Source organism: Cyprinus carpio, chromosome B2, assembly GCF_018340385.1.
Source record: "Cyprinus carpio isolate SPL01 chromosome B2, ASM1834038v1, whole genome shotgun sequence".
Lineage (NCBI taxonomy): Eukaryota > Metazoa > Chordata > Actinopteri > Cypriniformes > Cyprinidae > Cyprinus > Cyprinus carpio.
The window spans coordinates 30,925,529-30,947,852 of NC_056598.1; the positions used below are offsets into that span (position 1 = coordinate 30,925,529).

The 22,324-nt window shown below is 31.2% G+C and overlaps 2 protein-coding genes across 2 annotated transcripts; one reads left to right on the forward strand and one right to left on the reverse strand.

The window, feature by feature from the left end:
* Positions 1 to 919: 919 nt before the first annotated feature.
* On the reverse strand, positions 920 to 8,840 carry LOC122136285 (purine nucleoside phosphorylase-like). The gene is made up of 6 exons (XM_042719141.1): positions 8,664 to 8,840; positions 6,168 to 6,337; positions 5,986 to 6,089; positions 4,577 to 4,752; positions 3,288 to 3,478; positions 920 to 1,949 (listed from the first exon to the last, which is right to left on the reverse strand). The coding sequence occupies exons 1-6, from the start codon at positions 8,684 to 8,686 to the stop codon at positions 1,732 to 1,734; spliced, it is 882 nt and encodes a 293-aa protein (XP_042575075.1). The 5' UTR covers positions 8,687 to 8,840; the 3' UTR covers positions 920 to 1,731.
* Positions 8,841 to 12,350: 3,510 nt separating this feature from the next.
* Positions 12,351 to 21,990, forward strand: LOC109057877 (ATP-sensitive inward rectifier potassium channel 10-like). Its single transcript, XM_042719140.1, has 6 exons — positions 12,351 to 12,540; positions 15,355 to 15,694; positions 16,614 to 16,825; positions 17,628 to 17,759; positions 18,420 to 18,597; positions 19,676 to 21,990. The coding sequence occupies exons 2-6, from the start codon at positions 15,355 to 15,357 to the stop codon at positions 20,053 to 20,055; spliced, it is 1,242 nt and encodes a 413-aa protein (XP_042575074.1). The 5' UTR covers positions 12,351 to 12,540; the 3' UTR covers positions 20,056 to 21,990.
* Positions 21,991 to 22,324: the final 334 nt, after the last annotated feature.

Sequence of the window (22,324 nt, forward strand, 5' to 3'; positions counted from 1 at the left end):
AGTATTGTTCATTCTTAGATCATGTTAACTACACTAGTTAACTACTGTTATATAATGAACCTTATTGTGAAGTGTTACCATTTATATAAATGTATCTGTATAGCCTACAATAAAGCCAGAATAGCAATAATTAATAGAACGTTTCTGGCTGACATACAAAATTAATAAAACAATTCAATAAAAAAATAATTTTTGCCTATGTCACAATACGAGGTAAATCCAGCCCTGTACATGATACTGATTTTTGTTGCCAAATTGGTTTTAAACAGTTGTTGAATAAACAACTAAACTGAACTATTATGGTGGTCTATATGTTTGACTGACAGTTTTATTGATCACTGAGAGAGCATTGATTAGGTATGATGTTGTTTCAATATAAAAATGAAAATTAAAAAAAAAATAGCTTAGACGTAGCAAACTACTTTTGCCATGTTGCTGTAGCTTAGCTTGCTACATTTCCCAGGCTGTAGCTTTAGTGTAGCATTTAAATATTACATTTGAATATTTCTCATTGTACTGTTCTGATGTAAGGCATTAATAAAAATAACAAAAAAATGACATATTCCATCCATCATGTGCAAAATGTGCAGGCCTGTTACGTGAGTTAATTGTTTACAGCTTCACTGTATTTTAATGGCTGCAATAAAAACTAAAACTAAAGTCTCATAAAAACAAAACAAGGTTTAAACTATTAAGTATTAACTTCAGTGAATGGTAGAAAAAAGTTACGAGAAATGCCTGTTCAAGAGAAAGAATGACAGTTTAGCCATTTATGGACAAGAATCAATATGTGATGTCATGGAAATTATTTGTAAGGAGAGTTTGAGGAAACTGGAAATGTTTGGATGGGGAAAAAACTGGTTACTATCTCAGAAAGATGCAGGAATAATACAGCAACACAATGTCATTCCAAGAAAACTGTTGGTACAACATTATTTTTTATTGCATTGACGCAGATCACACAGGAACATCTGTAAAAGCTTGATGTGCAATTTCAACGTTCAGGTCAATTAAATAAATGTCTTTGGGGAAAGTGCAGGTAAAAGTCAGTAAAACAGCAATTCAGATCTTAAAACTGACACATAAAACACCAAAATACTCCATCATTTAGTGCAATTTAAAACAACTTCAAAAACCTTATAGTTTAAGCTGCTTTACATAAATAGGTCAAATAAATACATTAATCTTCAGTTCAGTACCTTACAGTGAATTCAGTAACATTCTTCTTTTAAACATTTATATATATATATATATATATATATATATATATATATATATATATATATATATATATATATATGTATATATATATATATATATATATATATATATATATATATATATATATATATATATATATTCAAAAACAAAACAAAAATCCCAATTTTCTTCATGACTGGACATGTTTATGTATTATTTCCCACTTGTTTAACTAAGGTTTTAAATAAATCACGTTTAAGACATTTGGACACAATAAATACATATTAAAATAATCAGTTTAAACCAGAATAACTTTGAAGTTTAAAATCTCTCCATTCATCATTCAGGTATGATGGTGTTACATGTGTGTGTATGTGTGTTGATTTATTTATTTATCTGCCTGCCCTCTAGGGGCAGGAAAAGGCAATTATGTTCCCATTGTCCCTGAAATATAAACACCGTAAAGGGAAAATCTATGATAGTGTCCGTGTGGTCAGCGAGCGTCTGGCGGTCTGCGTGTGGGTCAGTGCTTTAGAGTTGGTTGTTTGACAGCTGCATGCGGGAGACCATGGTGGAGACGAGTTTCTCCATCTGCTGCGCTCTCAGTTTGCCTGTCTGCAGGACCTCCTGGTGATTGGCTTTCTTCTCGCTGTCGTAGTCCATCACCGCCTGATTGGTGATCAGAGACAGAGCCAGGACCCTCATCCCGCAGTGACGCGCCACGATCACCTCGTGAACCGTGCTCATGCCTTAAAACACACACACACACAGAGAGCACTTCCAGTTCAGTTTCATACATCACACTGCTTCTGTGTGTCATGCTACTTCATACATTATCTCCCTCCACCTCTGTCACTCAAAGAAATTATTCTGATTCAAAACAAGCTCGAATCAACATCACAACTGACCATGCACACTTATTTTTTACTTTTTTTTTTTTTTTACTACACTACCCTATCCAAAGCATCAAACACAAAATACAGAACAATAACAACTTTCGTCGTGAATGTATATAATAAAGCTAAAATAATAATAAAATAATTATATATATAAAGTTATTTTTATCAATTCAACTCTATTTTTATTACATTTTGTATACTTTCCAAACAATCAACATAAATACAATAACAATAATAAAGTTATATATTATTTATATTATACATAAAAAATGATATGACTATTATTAATTTTTTAAAATTCTATTTTTTATTCAATTTTTTTGTACTATCTAAAGATCACACAAAATAGAGAACAGTTACCACTTACCCTCCTGAACAATACATAGCAAAGTTAAAATAATATATATATTATTTTATCAACTCTGTTTTTATTCAATTTTGATATGACTGTCCAAACGATCAACATAAATACAAGTTCCCCACCTGAACAAATAAAGTTAAAAATAATAATAAAATTATATGTTAATTATATTATACATAAAAATAATATGCTATTATAAATTATTTTTTTATTCGATTTTTATTAAATTTTGTTGCACTAAAGATCAACCAAAATACAGAACAATTACCACTTTCCCTCCTGTACATATATAACAAGTTAAAATAATATTATATATATATATATATATATATAAATTATTTTATTATGTTATACTGTCCAAACGATTAAACATAAATTACTAAGTTCCCCCCCCTGAACATATAAAGTTAAAATAATAATAATAATAAAATTATATGGTTATATATATGTTATACATAAAATATATGCTATTATAAATTATTTTTTAATTATGTTTATTCAATTTTGTTGGTACTATCTAAAGATCAGCACAAAATACAGAACAATTACTTCTGCAACTAATAATTTCCCAACTGTAAATATCTACTAAAAGTTAAAATGGCAATAACATATTAATTATATATACTATAAAAAAAGTATATGTTTATATTAATTATTAATAATTTTTAATACTCTATTTTTATTAAATCAAAGTTACACTATCCAAAGGATCAACGAAAAAATTCAGAACAATTACAAATTTCCCACTGAAACATATATAATGAAGTCCAATTAAGAAAAATAATAATAATAATAATAATAAAAGAATGCAGAGTGTTTTAACTGACCCACAGCGTCGGCTCCGAGGGAGCGCAGCATTCTGCATTCGGCGATGGTCTCGAAGGACGGGCCGCCCAACACACTGTACACACCTTCATGCATGAAGGAAGAGTAATCCAGCTCCGCCGCGACCGCGTGAGCCAGCTGCTGCAGACCGCGGTCATACGCGTCCGACATACACGGGAACCGCTCGCCGAACCTGAGCCAGACACAACCAGAGCAGAACCCACACTCACACCAGCTCACACTACTCTCAGTCAGGCACTTTCCTATACAGTCAATACTTATATATACATTTTCATTTTAGTTTAGGTTTCAGTCATTTTGACTAGTGCTTTTGTTATTTTTATCAGTTTTTTAAAAATATATTTTTTACTAAAATTTTATTTCAATTTCCATGTGTTTTTTAATGATCCGGTCTTTCATCCAATATTTTTATTTTATTATTAGCTTCTCTTTTTTTTTATAGTTTTAGTTAACAATTATTAGTTTACACTGCTCCCAGTCATGCTTAATGCATAATTTTGTCATGTGCTTTTTTGGTAAACAAAAGAAAAAAATAAATAAATAAATAAACAAAAAATATTATATATATATATTATATATATATATATATATATATATATATATATAGCTTTATTTTTGTTTTATTTCAGTTTTAATTTTAGAAATTTTGTGCTTTCATCATTTTTTTAAAAACACATAAATTTAATTTTATTTCAGTTTTAATTTCAGTTATTTTTTACCTCATGTGCTTTTGTAAATGTATTACTTGAATTATTCTCTATAGCTTTAATTTTTCTTTATTTCAGTTTTAATTTTAATAATTTTGTACCTTTTGTCAATTTATCCATTTTTTTAAAAGATTTTCTGTATAGCTTTAATTATTTTGTATTTCAGTTTTGATTTTAACGATTTTGTTACATGTTTTTAAAAAAAATATAAACATTCTATATAAGTTGAATTAATTTTTAAGTTTTCATTTTAGAAATTTTACTATGTGATTTTTTTACTATTATTATTTTCAAATATATTTCTATATAGCTTTAATTAATTTGATCTCTGTTTTAATCATTTTAGTACTTCATGTGAGGTTGTTGCCAGGGCAATATTAAGTTTTTAGTTCCGTTTATTTATCTAATATTTACACGCTATTTCATCTTCGTTTCAATGACTAGTACTGTTTTTAGTTAACAATAACAGCACTGCTCCTCATCAAACGCGTCTGTGCTATTATTGATGTAGTTAAGAATCTCAGAATTGAATCAGATTCACCTCAGCATCATCAGAGTCTCACCTCTCGTCGTTTGCTCCGACCAGCGGGTTGTTTCCAGCGAATCCAGGAATATTGATGTGGTCTTTGATGACCATGATGTCGCCCACAGTGAAGTCCGGGTTGAGTCCGCCGGCGGCGTTGGTCAGGATGACCGTCTCCACACCCATCAGCTTAAACACACGGATCGGCATCGTGGTCTGCCGAAACCAGATCATCCCAGCATCAGAAACAACGTCACAATTCATCTCAAAATCAACAGAAATATGTAATGCACAAACTAACACCTGGAGGATAGTTAGGAATCTTTGCACTCTGACATTATTCTCAGAGGAGCAGAACTAGAGCGATGATTGTGTAACTCTGTGAACATTTCACACGTGTAAAGTTTGCTTTGTATTAATAAAGAGACTGTAAAAACACTGCTGATATTTACATTCAGCAAACACTGATAATACAGGAGCAGCGGCTGTTTGAGAAGCGATACAGTGCAGGAGATAACGAAAAAGAAACAGCTCCTCCTCAGAAGACTGGGAATGATCTCGGAACGTTCTGCAGAAGTCATCAACTAATGCTCTTCCAGGAAATATTTGTGTAAAGCTCTCCGTTCTTTAATAATGTTCTCAAATCATGGAAAGTTTTCTGTTTCAGTTGGATGTCTATCTAACATATTTAAACGTTACTACTTTTTCAGAACTTTAAAAATGTTCAAAAATAAACATTCCTATAATGTTTTGCAAAATGATACAATGTAACATTCCATTTATGTGTTCTATAACACTTGCATCCAGGCTATTATTATAATTAATTAAAAATTAAATCTAAACCCATATAAAAAAGTTTTGTAACTTAAAAACAAAAACTAAGATAAAATGAAATGATTATTTTTTTAAAATAGCAAAAACAAATTAAAAAAGTAAAATTTAAAAAAAAACATGAACATATTTTAATTCAGCTAGTTGCCAAGGCAACATTTCTCAATCAAGTTTAACTTGATGTTTTTAAAATAATTAAAAATGAAACAAAAATAAATTAACAAAACTATATATATATATATATATATATATATATATATATATATATATATATATATATATAAACTCAAACTGAAAATTGTAATTAATTAATTAAAATTTAAAATAAATAAATAAAAATAACTAATAAAAACAAAAATGTACTAAATCACTAAAACATAACTCAAATTTAAATAAACAGAAAATATAAAAAATTAATAAAATAAAAAATCTAAATATTAATAAAAGCTATATGTCAATGACGCTTAAAAAAACACGCATAACCAAGAAAAAACCTTAATGTTTCAGAGAACAATCAGACTGAACATTTTTCATAACTTTACGGGACCTTAAGCAGAATGTTAGAACACATTTAGTTAGCTGGGTCTATTTGAGACAAACTGTTAGTGTGTTAATCACCTTCTGAATGGGGTATCCTTCATACAGATGAAACCTGCCCTGCATGCAAACACACGGCGTTCCTTTAAGCGTGCCGAACACCAGCTGTCCAGCGTGACCGTGAACTACAGAAAACACGGTTAGGAGTGAGTCTGGAGATGATTACAGCACGTCAGCCGCTGCAGCACATGCTCTGAACTCACCGGTGCTCTGAGGGAAGCTCGGGATGTCGCTGTACTTGATGACCAGCGGTTCTTTCAGCATTTCTGCCAGTCCTCCGAGACCGGAGCCGCACACGATCCCCAGCAGGGGGCGCACTGGAGCCTGAGCCAGCAGCCAATCAGCTGTGGCCTTACACTCCTCATAACTGTACCTGGAGGAGAGCAGAGAAACAGTCCTGGGGTTTCACTCAAATAAGTGTGCATTTAATCTCATTCAGTATCATTAGAAGCAAAATGTGGAAAATAATCAGGTTTTTATTAATTCATTAAAACAAATAACACTAAAAAACTTTTCCGTTACTTAAAATAAAAGACATATTAACTGAAATAATATAAATTTAAACTTGTTTTATTTCAACTAGTTGCCAAATCAACATTTTTCATTTTCATTTAGTTTAACTAAAATAATTAAAAAAATAAATAAAAATAATGTTAATATATTTAAATATATATATATTATATATAAAAACAACAAAAAAAAACTAAACTTTTAACTGAATTTAATTATTACATTTTCTATTATTAGATTTACTTGAGAAGCAAAATGTGTAAGATCAGGGATATTATAATTAACTAAAACTAAAGACATAAAAAAAAACATTTATGTTACTTGAAATAAAATAAACATTAACTGAAATGAAATGTAAAAAAAAAAAATACTTATTTTAATTTCAACTAGTTGCCAAAGCAACATTTCTCATTTTCATTTAATTGAACTAAAATAGCTAAAAAAAATGAAATAAAAACTACTATATACACATATTTAAAAAAACAAATTCTAATATGAGAAATACACTCCTAAAATTAAATGATTTCATTTGATATCATTAATTATTTGAAAAACTAAATATTTAAGACAATAAGGCATAAAAAACATTTGTTTTATTTGAAATAAAATAAACATTAACTGAAATAAAATATAAAAATGTCAACTTTAATTATTTCAACTAGTTGCCAAAGCAAACATTTTTCATTGTCAGTTAGTTTAACTAAAATAATTTAAAAAAAACTGAAATAAAAATGACTATATAGACATCTAAAAAAAAAATGAAGAATAAAAAAAATCTAATTTATAGAGAGAGAGAGAGAGAGAGAGAGAGAGAGAGAGAGATTTTTTGTGTAAGTTTTACTAAATAATGTTGTATGCTCAAACATAAAAAGCAATGTTTTTAAATAAACCTACAATTGCCTTATACAGACCCAATGTTTGAAAAAGAAAAGTACTGATGACTGAAAGCGTCTCTGTCTGAATGAAGCCTTCTTTCCCATGTAATGTTTCCATAATAATCATGTGTTCAGTCTGACTTCATCATCTGAGCTCAATGTGATGAAATAAAAACACTGGGGAGTGCATTTAGAATGTAGCTGGACAAGTCTGATTATGCAAATGAGGCCTGTGAGCAGCTCTGCTAATGATTCACACTGAAACTCCACTGAATCAGCCTCTGAAATGACTTACTTCCCAGCTAACCATTCTAGCTTCTCAGAACGTCTTGAAAACCTCATTTTATAGATGAAAAAAAATAAATAAATAAAAGAACGTTGCTAGAACATTATCATTTGGTTCCCTGATAAACCAAGAGGGAACCAGATATTATGTTTGCAGGGTTATAGAATAGAAAGTTCAGCTAACAATAGGCTATGTTTTCTAGAAACATTTTGCATAAGTTATGAAAACATTATTTCTGAATGTTCTTTGAAAGTTCACAATGTTTAAAAACGTCTTGTTTTGTTACACGTGATATCGGAAAATTCCATTGTATCATTTTGCAAACATCCTGAGAATGTTACTTTTGAATGTTCTCTGGACGTTCTGAAGCAAGTACAGTTACATTAAAAAAAAAAAAAAAAAAACGTTAGATGTTTGTTCATAACTCGTCAGTCTCTGTTGTTCGTGAAAAATGAATGAAATCACTGATTGCCAATATAATAAATATGTAGTTAATGATGCATATGTGCACAACAGTTACATATAAGCAAACAAAACTGATAAAATATCGCGGATATTTCAGATCATATGATGATCTTCCCGGATCATCATCATCATCATCTGATGCGTCACAGTGATACGTGCATCTCAAACACGAGGCTTTCGCCTACACCTTATTACTTCATCAATCTAGATATTACATCATCGAACGCTCTTCTCTGTTAAGGTGCTTAAATGAGCTTTGTTCATGTAAAACATCATCGTAATAATAAATATCATTAGCGCATCAAACCTGTTTAACAGGTTCCATCACTACCTGTTCGTTTATTTTAATTGTTTAACTCACAGAAATGACTGCGCAGAAAGATCATTTTAAAGATGATACAGCGCGCTTATTATATGAATTCTCATGTAGCATCTATATTGATGATGATGATGACCCAAATGCGCGCGCTACACATAATGTGTCATTTGAAATAGGAGGCTAAAATGATCCATGTCACGATTAGAGTGTAAAAAACTCCAGAAATGAAGTGTTTTAAACTCACCCTGCGGATGATTCGGGAAACATCACGACGGGTTTCTGCGTTTCCGTGAATGAAGAACGGGATTAAAGGCGCGCGCCTTTTCTGTGTGTCTGTAGTGTTCCGCTTAAACTCGTTTCTCCGGCTCTGTGTGTTTGTGTGTGTGTGTGGAAGAGAGAAATGAGCTCATAAAACGAGTTTCCTCCTCCATCCGAGACGCTGCGCGCGCAGTGCTCTGTGACGTCAGACGGAAGGGTTTCAAAGGAAGAAATGTAACAGTAGATGTATAAAGCGATTGTTATATTTTCTCAGTATAAAGCCTATAGATGTACATTTTTCCCGGAACAGTATTTTTGATAGCATACTTCAGAAGAAAACATGGTAACTTCATGAATAATTGTGCATTTCTAATAAAACAAGAGAGGTAGTCTAATAAAACAAGAGAGGTATGATACATTTTAAGATTTTGCTTTATTTTTTTAGCAGACGCTTTTATCCAAAGCGACTTACAAATGAGGACAATGGAAGCAATCAAAAACAACAAAAGAGCAATGATATATAAGTGCTATAACAAGTCTCAGTTAGCATAAACACAGTATACGTAGCAAGGGCTTTTAAATAATATAATAAAAAGAAAACAGATAGAATAGAAAAAGAATAGAGCAAGCTAGTGTTAGAGGTCTTTTTTATAATTGTATAATAAATGAAAAGAAAATAGATAGAATACAAAAAGATTAAAAAGGGTAATTAATTTTTTTTTTTTTTTTTTTTTTAAATAGAATTAGAATAGTGAGTGAAAAAGTTAGAGGGTCAAAATAAAGATGGAAGAGATGTGTTTTAAGCCGATTCTTAAAGATGGCTAAGGACTCAGCTGCTCGGATTGAGTTGGGCAGGTCATTCCACCAGGAGGGAACATTTAATTTAAAAGTCCGTAAAAGTGACTTTGTGCTTCTTTGGGATGAACAATCAAGCGACGTTCACTTGATGTTTATCCAACGAAATCCCAAACTTGCTTCTTTGTTTTGATCTCTCGAACTTATGTGTATTGTGAAAAGTTGAGGAAGACTATCACTTATCATTGCAGTCAGGTTAAATTCTTTGTGAGAATTTTTAAAAGTTGAGGAAGGTTATGTTTTATTATTTGTGAGACATTTAACTTTAACATTTAACTATCTTTGTCTTTGATAACAATAAGAATAACATTTTTCTTTAGCCTTATGAAAATATTTATCTTACTGACTGAGGTGTTATTATTCTTTTCTTCCTCCCTTTCCTTTCTTTATGTTATTGTATTTCAATACAGTGTTGTTGTTTTTTTCTTTGCTTGCAATAAAGAAAGGAAGAGTTTCAAAAGTCTTCTGTTTAATCAATTTACGAACATGTTTGACCAAATTTCATAAATTTCAATCTTCCAAATTAATAAATACAGTTTGCTAATATAAAACCCTGAAGTTGGGCTGCAGGCCTTTTAGAGACTCTTAAGAATAAGAAACCTATAAAGATTTTTTTTTTTTTTTAATTGTTTTTTTTGCGTGTGTGTGTGAGCTCTATACCCTATTGTACCCTTATTCTTATTTTTATATTGTTGCATAAAAATCTTTATTTATTTTTGTTGTCACTTTTCTCTTTTTCATTTTATTTTTTGAATGCATTTGAACCAACCTGCATATTTTATGTTAATACTTTATATAAAAATAATTAATAAAAATATAAATAGAATTGTGCAGAAATATGTTTATATTAAAGCAGAAATTAAGCTAAATAAATGTATTTATTTATCTGAGACTTGGATATTACATGTTTTTCTTAATATATGGAAGAGTATGGAACTCATTTATAAATATATGTATACAAAAGAAAACATTTTAAGCATTGAGCATTTCATATATTTAAAAAAGGCAAAATTAATACAAAAACAACACTTTAGAAAAAATATAGTAAGTAATGTTTATAGGAAATTAGCATTTCAGTTTTTAATATAAAATGTTCTAAAGTCTTAGATATTGGATATTTGTTGTTTAAAAAAATAAAGATATAAACAGTATATAACGTGAACATTATGTGAAATACCATAAATGACAAGTTAAGATTTTTTATTTTTTTTTGGTATAAAATGCTTTAAGTTCAGACACATAGATATTATTTGGATATTATTTAATACATATAATATTCATATTTATTACATGAATGTTACATATTTATTACATGCATATTGATATATGGAAGTGAACTTAACAAGTAAGTTATTAAGTATATATATATATTAAAAATATAACACAAAAGAGAACAATATTTATGAAAACACAAAAAAAAATCAGTAATATTTAGGAAATGCTGCAAAAAAAAAAATCTAGATTTATTTAATTAACGCAATAAAATAAATACTTCTATGATAAAAAATATAGAATTATACCAAAAATATATTACTATATATTTATTTTTAATTAATTTCTATAAAGTATAAAGTCTGCTAACCGTGCAGGAGTGAATGCATTGATGGATGTGACACACAGCGCCTCCTGCAGCTCACAGTGTCCAGCAGCAGCATCACTCTCTCATTCTCTCTCTTTCTCTCAGAGCTCTCCTCCTGCATCTCTCATTAATGAAACGCCTCATCACTCCGGAGTTCTCATTCCTCTCACAGCTTCCTTTGTGAGCCGCTGTTCTCAGGATGTTCTGTTCCAGCACTTCACAAACCCCGACATCCATAAATGTAGAGGACGTTTGTGCAAAGTGCCTGAATCAGGACAAAAACCCCCAAATGAAGATTAAAACTGAATGAGAGCGTGGAAGAAAAGCTCTTTAATTCAGCTTCTTTCACTTTCTTGCTTTCACACCAGCACTAAAGCATCAAAACATCAATGCTACATTAAACTTCCGCACAAATATCCCTAGTGCAATAATCATATACTGATAGATTTTGGATACATTAATTAGGCTGAGATAAAAAATAGAGATATATTCATTTTTATACTTATTTACTAATATTTATTGAGTAAATTAAAAAATTTAATATGAAAAATATTAGGTTTTTTTTTTTTCTATTAAGAATGTTAGAGTGAACTAAACTAAAAATAAGAGTATAATGAGTATTAGTGAATTTTAATGTGTGAATTTTTATTTTCTTATTTTATTTATTATTTCTACTAAAATTTTGGTCACATGCATTTTTGATGTGCATACTGAAAATAAAATGCTATCCAAATTTTACTGTCATCCAAAAATTAATTACAAAGTAGGTTATATTTAAAAAAATATATATAATATAATATAATATAATATAATATAATATAATATAATATAATATAATAATATATAATATAATATAATATATATTTGGGCTGTTATTGCAAAATGTCCATTCATTTATTTATTTAACATCAAGATTTTTAGTGCTGTAACTAGTTTCTATACTATGTTTTACAACCAGTTTTTCATCTTAATCTTAATTTAACCTATTTGTGTTCACTAGATCATTTTAATTTTTACATTTTCAAAAGTGCAAATATTCAGTTAATTTGAGCTCATAAACCCTGAAAAATATTATAAAAAAAAGAGGAAATAAAAAGCCAAATCCTACGTATAATAGCTTTAGGAGTTTAGCAGAACAAACACGTGCTGATTGAGCTGAATGAAGAGAAAGAGAGAGAAAGAGAGAGAGAGAGAGAGAGAAAAAGAGAGAGATGTGGGACAGTTTATAAAAGCATGTCATTGCTCCTGAGAGATTCAGTCATTCTGCAGAGCTTCTGTTTAGTAACTTGTTTAGTAAAGTTTGTTTACTGAACATCAACATGTAGCTGAGATCAGCAAACCTGAATGTAGAATCTGATGAATCTCAGCTTCTGAACACCTGAGCGCATGTGTTAATAGACTGCAGCCTCGCAGCTCTCTGAATGACAAGGTAAGACGCTGGATTTCACATGCACTCATGCAAACTCAACTTTCTGAATGGGTTTGATGACGCTCCTGGTTAAAGAGTTCAGAACTTCTGAACAACAGGTGCTGCATACATCATGCAACCTGTATCTCCTAACAGATTCATCTATTTTCTCAATACACTGAAAAAACTTTGCAACAATTTTCACCTAGAAACTGATAGCAAATTACCCAGACAATTACTAAAAAACTGAAATTAACACGTTGAATTAAGTAAAAATTAAAATAGTATTTTATTGTAAAATGTACTTCAGTAATCTTTATTTTATTTACAATTTCAAATAATATTTTTTTACACTGCAATATTGAGTTATACATATGAAACAATATAAAGTTGATACATCTTTGTAACAGTTGCAATATTTGTGTTTATTAAGCACTTCAAAGACAGACGTTATGGAAGTTGTTCTTATTAATGCATTTGAAGATGCTTTTATCCAATGCATTTCATCATTTTATCATGTTCTGGGAACAAATGCCTTACTTTGGTGTTGCAGTGCAATGATCTATCAGATGCGCTCAGGTTCGGGTTAAGAAAACAGCTAAATCTGTGGAAAAACTTACAAAACAATCCTGAGTTTGACTCTGTGTGTTTTGAGTGCATGTTAAACTGTGAAAGAAAGAAAGGAAGAAAGAAAGAAAGAAAGACTGTGGGTTGAGATTTGTGGAGGGGGGATCGTTATCCACTTTGGAATACTAATGAGCTGCTATTGTGCCACACACATACACACACACACACACACACACACACACCTCTCTCTCTCTCTCTCTCTCTCACACACACACATACACAAAGATATGTTTGTCAGCGGTCGGTTTTGTCTCATTGGTTAGTGTTTCAAACAATACGTTCCTTTGTACCCAAGAGAGAGAGAGACAAGTTGAGAGAGAGACAGACAGAAACAGGAAGAAAGACTAAAACACATCATGAGTATTACACACTCGTAAGGGTTAGTAAAACACCTTCAGTCTTTACCATGAATCATTCTGCTGAAAAAGAAAAGAGAGACTTTGCTGTATATGCAGATATTTAGAATTACACATTTTTATTCAGGTATTGTTTTTTTTGTTTTGTTTTTTTAAGTCTTGTTTTCTAAAAGAAAGAAAAACTGTCTCAAAATGAAGTGAGTTTATGTTTAAGTTGAGAACAAATATTTGTCAATGGGATCAGAAAAATCAATTTAACTCAAAAGGAAAACAGTATTATTTTCTGACCCTATTAACAGATATTTAGTCTTGATTTAGTCTTTTTTTTTTAATTTAAACATAAACTCACTTAAAGTTAAAAAAGAGGCTTGCTCTTTTAACTCATTTTGCTTCTCCAGTACATTTTATATTGTAGTATATTTGTACTGGAAAACAGGTCAAAAATATTAAAGAAGAACATCATTTTTTGCTGTGTAATGATTTTATATGGCAAATGAGGAGAGACAGTCTAGATTTTTTTTCACATGGCCTAATTTAGTTCATCTCTTTCGTCTCATTGTTGGTCAAAGTCTCTCTCGTGTAAAATAATCCGGTCTCTTCACCTGATTAACCAGATAAACTGTATTCAACAAGATCTTCTCCCTGTGGACTGAAATCTACACCAAAAAACAAAAGTACTGCAGAAAACACTGAAGGCCACTGAATGAGCTGAATATCGTGGCATCTAAATGTGTATATTTGTATTTTAAGTAGCAAAAGACATTGTGTTTGAGCTGTGGCCTGTAAGTCAATGCACTAGTCAATTTGGAGACAGAGAGCATCGAAAATATATACTTAAGTGGTTATTTTATTGCACTTTATCTATTTGCGTCTAGATTTCAGGATGTTTTCTAAAAATGAGTTTGTTTCTCCACTTCAGTAACACTTACGTACACCAGACTTAGCAGTTTTATTTAAATGTATATTCTAGAGGTTTTTACTGAGGGATTTATTTAAATATCATTCACATTGGTTTATACAACATTTTACTCCTAAAAACATGGTAAAAATGCAAAAATTTTTAAATATTTTTCTCATTGGTTTATGGTAAATTTTACTCCTAAAAACATGGTAAAAATGCAAAAATTTAATGCCAGAGGGGTTTGTTCCTATCCTATGTCATTTACACTCATTTGTATAACATTTTATTTCTAAAAACGTGGTGAAAACACATATTTTTAAAGAGGTTTTTTTCTCAATTTGAGCAGGCACTATAATCACTTGAGCAACACTTACAAATGTCAGAACTTAGGGTTTTATTCCTCACTATACTTTGAAGGATTTTACTGAGGGGTTTGTTCATATATCATTTACACAGATTTTTTTTTTTTTACATTTTATTCCTAAAAACGTGATGAAAATGCATATTTTTAAAGCTTGTGAGTTTTTTCTTCACATTAGCAGCACTTACAAACACCAAAACTTAAAGTTTAATTCCTATCTGTATTCTGAAGGGTTTTACTGAGGGGTTTGTTTAAATAACATTCACACTGATTTATACAACATTTTACTCCTAAAAACATAGTAAAAAAATAAATAATTCTGTCTGTTGATAAAAAGAGAAATCCAAAATCCCAACAGCAAAAACCTTTAACTTCTATGTCAAGAATATCAAACAAGAATTTTGAACCAATGTTCAGATTTCTGTTCTGAAAATGTATGCATATTTATTTTGATAATGCATCATTTGCATATTTAAGCATACCATACAAAAAATGCCAATTTTACTGCATCTGCCAAATGCATACATGTTAATGTGAATGTAAACAACTTAACGTTTTACTAAAAAAAATAAAAAAAGTTTATTCTCCAGATGACGTCGGCCACACCCACTTCTTCTCACAGCCCCGCCCCTCAGAAAGTGTGCCACTCCCAGACACAGACAGACATTCTAAAGCCTCTGCTCGGGGGGGCGGGGCATGGGAGTCAGGTGGCACGCCGGAGGCGGGTGCTAACAAAGGATGGGCGGAGCAACGTCCGCATTGAGCATGTGAGTGGGCGTGGCGCTCTGTACCTGCGTGACCCCTGGACCACCTTTGTGGACATGCAGTGGAGGTATAAACTGGTTCTGTTCAGTGCCACGTTTGTGGGAACCTGGTTCACCTTCGGACTGCTGTGGTACCTGCTGGCTTTGGTGCATGGAGACCTGCTCGGTAAGAGCTGGAAATACAATTAAAATCAACATAAAGTGACTTTCTTAATTCATGTTCCTGGACTTATTCATGTTTTTGGAGTTATATTAGAATAATTATTATTCTATTAAAATTTTTTTGTTGATTTATTTATTTTTTTTTTTGGATATATATATTATATATATATATATATATATATATATATATATATATATATATCTATATATATATATATATATGTATATGATCATTTTAGTTAAAGTTTTAGTCATTTTGCTATTATTGTCTTTTTTTTTTTATATATATTTTTTATTTTGTTATTTTAGTACTTCTAATTGTTAAAATTAAAAGATTTTGCCTTTAAAAGTTTATTTATTTATTTTTCAGTTAACATTTACTTTGTTTCAATTAACAAAAATTTTCTATTTATAGTTTTAATTTTAATTTTAATTTTAGCTAACAATAACAACCCTGATATTCCATACATGTTATAATAAAGAAATAATGTTTATTTTGGCCTAATCTTTCATCAAAATGATTTTTTTTTCTAATTTACATTTTTTTCGAAGTCAAAGTTTTAAAAGTGAAATTTCTGAGCAATAAAATTTTGCCTCAGAATGAAGGCAAGATGCATTTAAATGAAAGATAAAGGACAAAAAAATTTATTATAAATATGAAATAATTAAAATTAATAATGAAATTATTAAATAATGCTGTATTTATTTATAATTAATTAAAAAAATATTTAATAAAATGTTTTTGCTACATGTAAAGTTGTTTTAACCTTATAAACTCAGCAAAGAAAAGATTTGTTATTATAAATATTGTTTTTCTGTGATACAGTAAGCCAGAGTCCATTCAATAAAATAAAACCCCTTTTACATCCATGTGCTTGTTTGTGTGCATCAGTTTGTGTCTGATGTTTGTGTATCTTCCGTAGAGTTTGATCCTCCAGCAAACCACAGTGTGTGTGTGATGCAGATGCAAACACTGACCGCAGCCTTTCTCTTCTCGCTGGAGACTCAGACCACCATCGGATACGGATACCGCTGCATCACGGAGGAATGTCCGTCTGCCATCGTCCTGCTCATCATCCAGCTCCTCATCACCACCGCCATGGAGATCTTCATCACCGGAACCTTCCTCGCCAAGGTGCGCATCCTTTTACTCACCTGAACACGGAAAACATGCAGGTCACATTGTGCTGCAAACTAAACTAAACTAAACTAAAATAATGTTTTTATAAAAAATAAAATGTACATTAAAGTAACAAATACATAAAAATACACTGAAAAAATATACTACATTTTATAAGGTAAGTGGCTGGCAAACAATTTATTTTAACTAGATTTAAAAAAAAATGAAAGTCATTTAATTTGTTTTATTTAAATGTAGCTAAAATAAATTGATTGCAACCACTTACCTTAAAAAAAAAAAGTGAATTCAATTAATAATTTTTCTCAGTGTATACATATAAACATTATCCCACAAAATAGGTCACAATATACTCCATGCATATATATATATATAGAGAGAGAGAGAGAGAGAGAGAGATAGAGAGAGAGAGAGTTTAGAGACATTGTATATTCAAGTAACAAATACATATTACTGTTTAAACAGTTAATTTAAGTCACTATTATTTAAACAACATTTTATACAAAGCAGCTTCACTGAAATGAACAGGAAAATAACAGTGTTAATATTGCTAAATGTATCAATTATGACACAAATTCAATTATGAAATTCAATTATTATATATATTAACCACAAGTTCTCATTATTTTCATGCACCCAATGTTTAACTCCAGACATTTTTGTAATACTTTTTCTCAATACTGATTCTCATTAGTTTTTTTTATTACTGCAATACATTTTTAAATGTTTTTATGTTTTAAACATCTATATTTCGGGGTGAAATATGACCCAGACACGTTTGTTCTTCTCTCTGTCTCAGGTGGCTCGACCGAAGAAGCGTGGCGGGACGATTCGGTTCAGTCAGCATGCTGTGATAGCTAATCATGACGGCCGACCGTGTCTCATGATACGAGTCGCCAACATGCGCAAGAGTCTGCTGCTGGGCTGCCAGGTAACCGGAGGAGAGAATTATCACTTCATCAAGCACAGAAGAGAATGACACTTTTTGAATTTGAAGATCAGGGTTAATTTCTGGGAAACATGGAACTATCTACTATAAATATGATATTTAGGCAAGATAAGAAAAGTGTACACATCTCCATTCTGTTCAAAAATTCATGCATGGTTTTTCCTTCTGCAGCATCAGTGAGTGTCTGAATCTTCTGTAATAGCTGCATAAGAGTCCCTCAGATTTCCTCAGTGTGAAAAGATGGATCTCAAAAACACAAACATTGTTGGAAAGGGTTCAAATACACAAAAATGCTAGAAAACCACAGAATTTGTAGAAGCTGAAGGGTATTTCTGAAGAACATCAGGCAGTTTAACTGTTCAGGACAAACAAGGCACTCCTTATGAACAACTATCACAAAACATAAAAAACAGAGCTGTGGAAAAACTTTTATTTTGGATGTGATTAATTGCGATTAATCGTTTGACACCACTTATATATATATATATATATATATATATATATATATATATATATATATATATATTAATAATTTTTATGCTGCCTTCCTTTCAGAGCTGGTTGTACATGTGGACACTATGTTTTGGCAGTGAAATATTGCAAGTTCTTTGAGGACAAATGCAATTAATGTGATTTTTTCAGGTGACTGGGAAGCTTTTACAGCCGTGCGTCCCGAAGGAGGGCGAGACGGTGCGTTTGGATCAGAAGAACGTGACCTTCAGCGTGGACACAGCCAGCGAGAGCCCCTTCCTCATCCTCCCGCTCACCTTCTACCACATCATCGACGAGCAGAGCCCGCTGCGCCGATGGGCCGACAAGGGTCAGATCCTGCCACAGTCCTCCGTTCACTGCAGAGTTTAACCAGCATTGAAGTTTTTATTAACTCAAAAACTGATGTGCATGAGTTCAGATCAGTCAGGCCTACAATCAATCCATTCCAGACACAAATACAAAAGTGATGCTATTTCAAAGAAAACAAGTTGAAAAATAAATTATAATGAAATAAATCATTTAGCCTGGACCACAAAACATGTGGTCAATTCTTAAGCTGAATAAATAATCTCTCCATTGATGTGTGGTTTGTTAGGAGGACAATATTTGTCTGAGATACAACTATTTGATTAAGCTGGAATCTGAGGGAGCAAAAAAAATCTAAATATTGAGAAAATCATCTTTAAAGTTGTTCAAATCAAGTTCTTAGCAATGCATATTAATAATTAAAAATTAAGTTTGGGTATATTTCCTGTAGGAAATTTACAAAATATCTTCATGGAACATGATCTTATCTTAATATCCTAATGATTTTTGGCATAAAACTAAATGTATAATTTTGACCCATACAATGTATTGTTGTCTATTGTTACAAATATACCTGTGCTACTGATGACTGCTTCTGTGCTGCAGGGTCATATATAGTGTAATGAGACATTTACAAGCAATTTTGAAAAGGCGGGTCATTTTCGACTAGGAATAATAAATCAGGTAAAGGGTTTTCAGCACAGCACAGGCATCAGCTTGGAATTATAAGGTTCTATCTGACTTTTTTTTTTGTCAAAATTGGGTTATTCTGTTCATATTCTGTGACAGCTTATTTACATTATGTGACGTTTCTTTTGTAAGCTGTGTACATTTTTGTTTAGATTTTTTTTTACATATTATTTATATTTTAATTTTAGTTATTTATGTAATCTATTTATCTTTCATCTGAAAATTTAAATAGGTTTTGAAACTTTTGTTCATTGTAAATACTGCGCTTCCAGTGGCACCAAACGGAACTGCAAAAACACTGACTGCTCCTGCTCTATGAATCAGGGTTCACCTGACGTCACCTTTAAGAAAACATCTGCATACACAGTGTGTGAATTTCTTGCAGTACTCATTGTGTCTGTTTCTCTCAGGCGGATGGACGGACCCGGACCCGGATCCGGCTGATTTCGAGCTGCTGGTGATGATGAGCTCCACAGTGGAACCCACATCAGCCACCTGTCAGGTGCGCACCTCCTACCTGCCCGACGAGATCCTGTGGGGCTACGAGTTTACCCCCATCGTGTCTCTCTCTCCGACGGGCAAATACGTGGCGTATCTCGCGTACTTCGACAAGGTGGTGAAAACAAAGACCCCGCCCCTTTTCAATCAGACCCCGCCCAGCGGCACTGACGGTTGCCATGGAGACGTGAGCGGCTCGGACCCGGAGAAGAGGCGACTGGAGCAGAGCTACCGAGAGGATGAGAGACAGACGGAGGGTGGGACCGTTAGCTCGCGCATCAGTAACGTGTGACTCACACAAAATATCCAACAAGAATGTCCTTAAAATCAAGCACTGAAATCATTAATCCTGCATGAACAGCATCAGCCCAATGATATGCAAAAAAATATTAACAGCAGCATCTGTTATGCATTTAATTACTTTATTTTTATGCGCTTTTAAATGCATAAACACAGCAGGGTTATCATTTACATACTGCATGAATAGCATCAGACAATTAATTTGCAAAAAAATAAATAAATAAAAATAAATAAATAAAAATATTAACAGCATATAAGATGAATAGGAAAATATATATTTTTGTGTAGGCCTAAAGCAAATACATGCAAAATACTTTTGAAATAATGTGCTTTTTATATTTTAAAATACAGTTTATTGGAGCTCATATCATGTAAAAGAATACATTGAATATTTGTATACATAAAAACACACAAATACATAAAAAACACCTAAACGCAAGAACACAGCAGGCTTATCATTTACATACTTAGCATAAAGAATTAAACAAATATTACCTTAAAATCAAGCATTGAAATAAATTATATATTGCACGAGCAGCCTCAGCCCAGTAATATGCAAAAAAAATGCATGCATTAAAAAAAACATATAAGCTGAAAAGGGAGATGTATATTTGTGTGCAGGTCTATAGCATACAGTATGTTAAATACTTTTAAAATAATGTGATTTTTATACTTTAAAATGCATTTTAATTAGATTATTCTATGAGCTTTTAAGGGCTCATATTATTTGAAAGATTACATGCGTATGAATAAAAACACATTTTAAATGCATAAAAAGAGCAGGATTATCATTAGCATAAAAAATTTATAAAAATGTCAAGCACTGAAATCTTAATATTGCATTTTCAGCATCAGCCCAATAATACGCAAAATTATTAACACAGCATAAGCCGAATAGGAAAATTGATCATTTTGTCTATATCCGCTAGTGTATATTTGCAAATTATTTTTATTAATATTTGATTAATATTTCAATTTATTTATAACTCTAATGAGCTCATATTATTTGGAAGATGGGATGTAAAAATGTAAAGTTTCACACTTCAAAGGCAAAGGCATTTAAAATAAACTAGGGAAGACAAGTGATTAAAATTATGAAATATTTGAAGAGTAACAAGAGCTTTTCTTCTACAATCGTACACATTTGAACCTATAATTTTATATTCATCGATGTTATGCATCAAACACCAAACTGCATAAAAACTGCAGAAATGTCATTTACCAACTTAGCATTGAAAATAAAAAAAAGATTAAAATGTCCTTAAAATCAAACACAGAAATCATTAATATTGCATAAACAGCACCAGCCCAATAATCAAACCAAACTGAAAATCTTACGTTCACTTGCATGTTATGCCTCAACCAGCCAAATGCATAAAAACACAACACAATTATCATTTACCCACCATAATGCACAGGAAGTTAAAGTTCATAGAGAGCTATTTATGTTGAAGTTGTGATTATATGCATAATTATCTGGTTTATTATTGCGTTTTTGCTCCTTTCAGAACAAACCTGTGATTGTTTCATGCATCTGCTGTATGAATGTGTTCCTGTGATTCATCACATTTTCTGCTTTAGTGACTCTGACTGAATGTTACTGTAATGATTTTGCACTTTGGGGTCATTAGGAGGATTTATTATTATCCTAACGAATCTGACAGCACTTTAGTACTGTACTCTCCTCTCTTTACACAGAGAGGCATTAATGCAGTGGCTCAGAAAAGTGAAAGTAGTTCTGAGAAAATCTGCGGCATTTGGTTGATCAGATGCTTTGATTTTATTTTTGTATCTAATTTCAGGATACATATTTATATCTGTGTTTGTCTAGCGCTGAACTACTGGAATATTAAACTGGATATACAGAGATGCATCAATTTCCACATTAATAAACAGATGAAGATATGGTTAATCTGATGCTGATAAATGACTGTTATAATGTGTTTTATTTGCACAGCACGTGTTTTGTCTTTTATTACTGAAATGTTAATTGTTACAATGTAGAAACTATTTTTACTTGGAAAGTGCTATTAAATTTCACAAATAATTACAAAGAAATGGCAAGTAACAAATTGAATTGAATTTTTTGTAAAACACTTCAATAATCTTTGTTTTAGAATCATTGCAATATTTTAAAAGAATGCACACACAATCTAGCAGACTACTGTATATAGACACTTTTCCATCTTTATAAAATGTGCAAAACCTGTCAAATCAAATTCACTTCAGATGCCTTTAAATATAAGAGAGAGAAATAAATG

What these genes read in the sequence shown, in the direction of transcription:
- LOC122136285 (XM_042719141.1), bottom strand. Translation starts at nt 8,686, where the DNA reads ATGTTTCCCGAATCATCCGCAGG. An exon ending in TTTCCCGAATCATCCGCAGG is followed by an intron (nt 6,338 to 8,663) that starts GTGAGTTTAAAA and finishes GCTCTCCTCCAG; the next exon opens with GTACAGTTATGAGGAGTGTA. An exon ending in CCTCGGAGCCGACGCTGTGG is followed by an intron (nt 1,950 to 3,287) that starts GTCAGTTAAAAC and finishes GTGTGTTTTAAG; the next exon opens with GCATGAGCACGGTTCACGAG.
- LOC109057877 (XM_042719140.1), top strand. Translation starts at nt 15,355, where the DNA reads ATGACGTCGGCCACACCCACTTCTTCTCACAGCCCCGCCCCTCAGAAA. An exon ending in CCGGAACCTTCCTCGCCAAG is followed by an intron (nt 16,826 to 17,627) that starts GTGCGCATCCTT and finishes TCTCTGTCTCAG; the next exon opens with GTGGCTCGACCGAAGAAGCG. An exon ending in GCGCCGATGGGCCGACAAGG is followed by an intron (nt 18,598 to 19,675) that starts GTCAGATCCTGC and finishes TGTTTCTCTCAG; the next exon opens with GCGGATGGACGGACCCGGAC.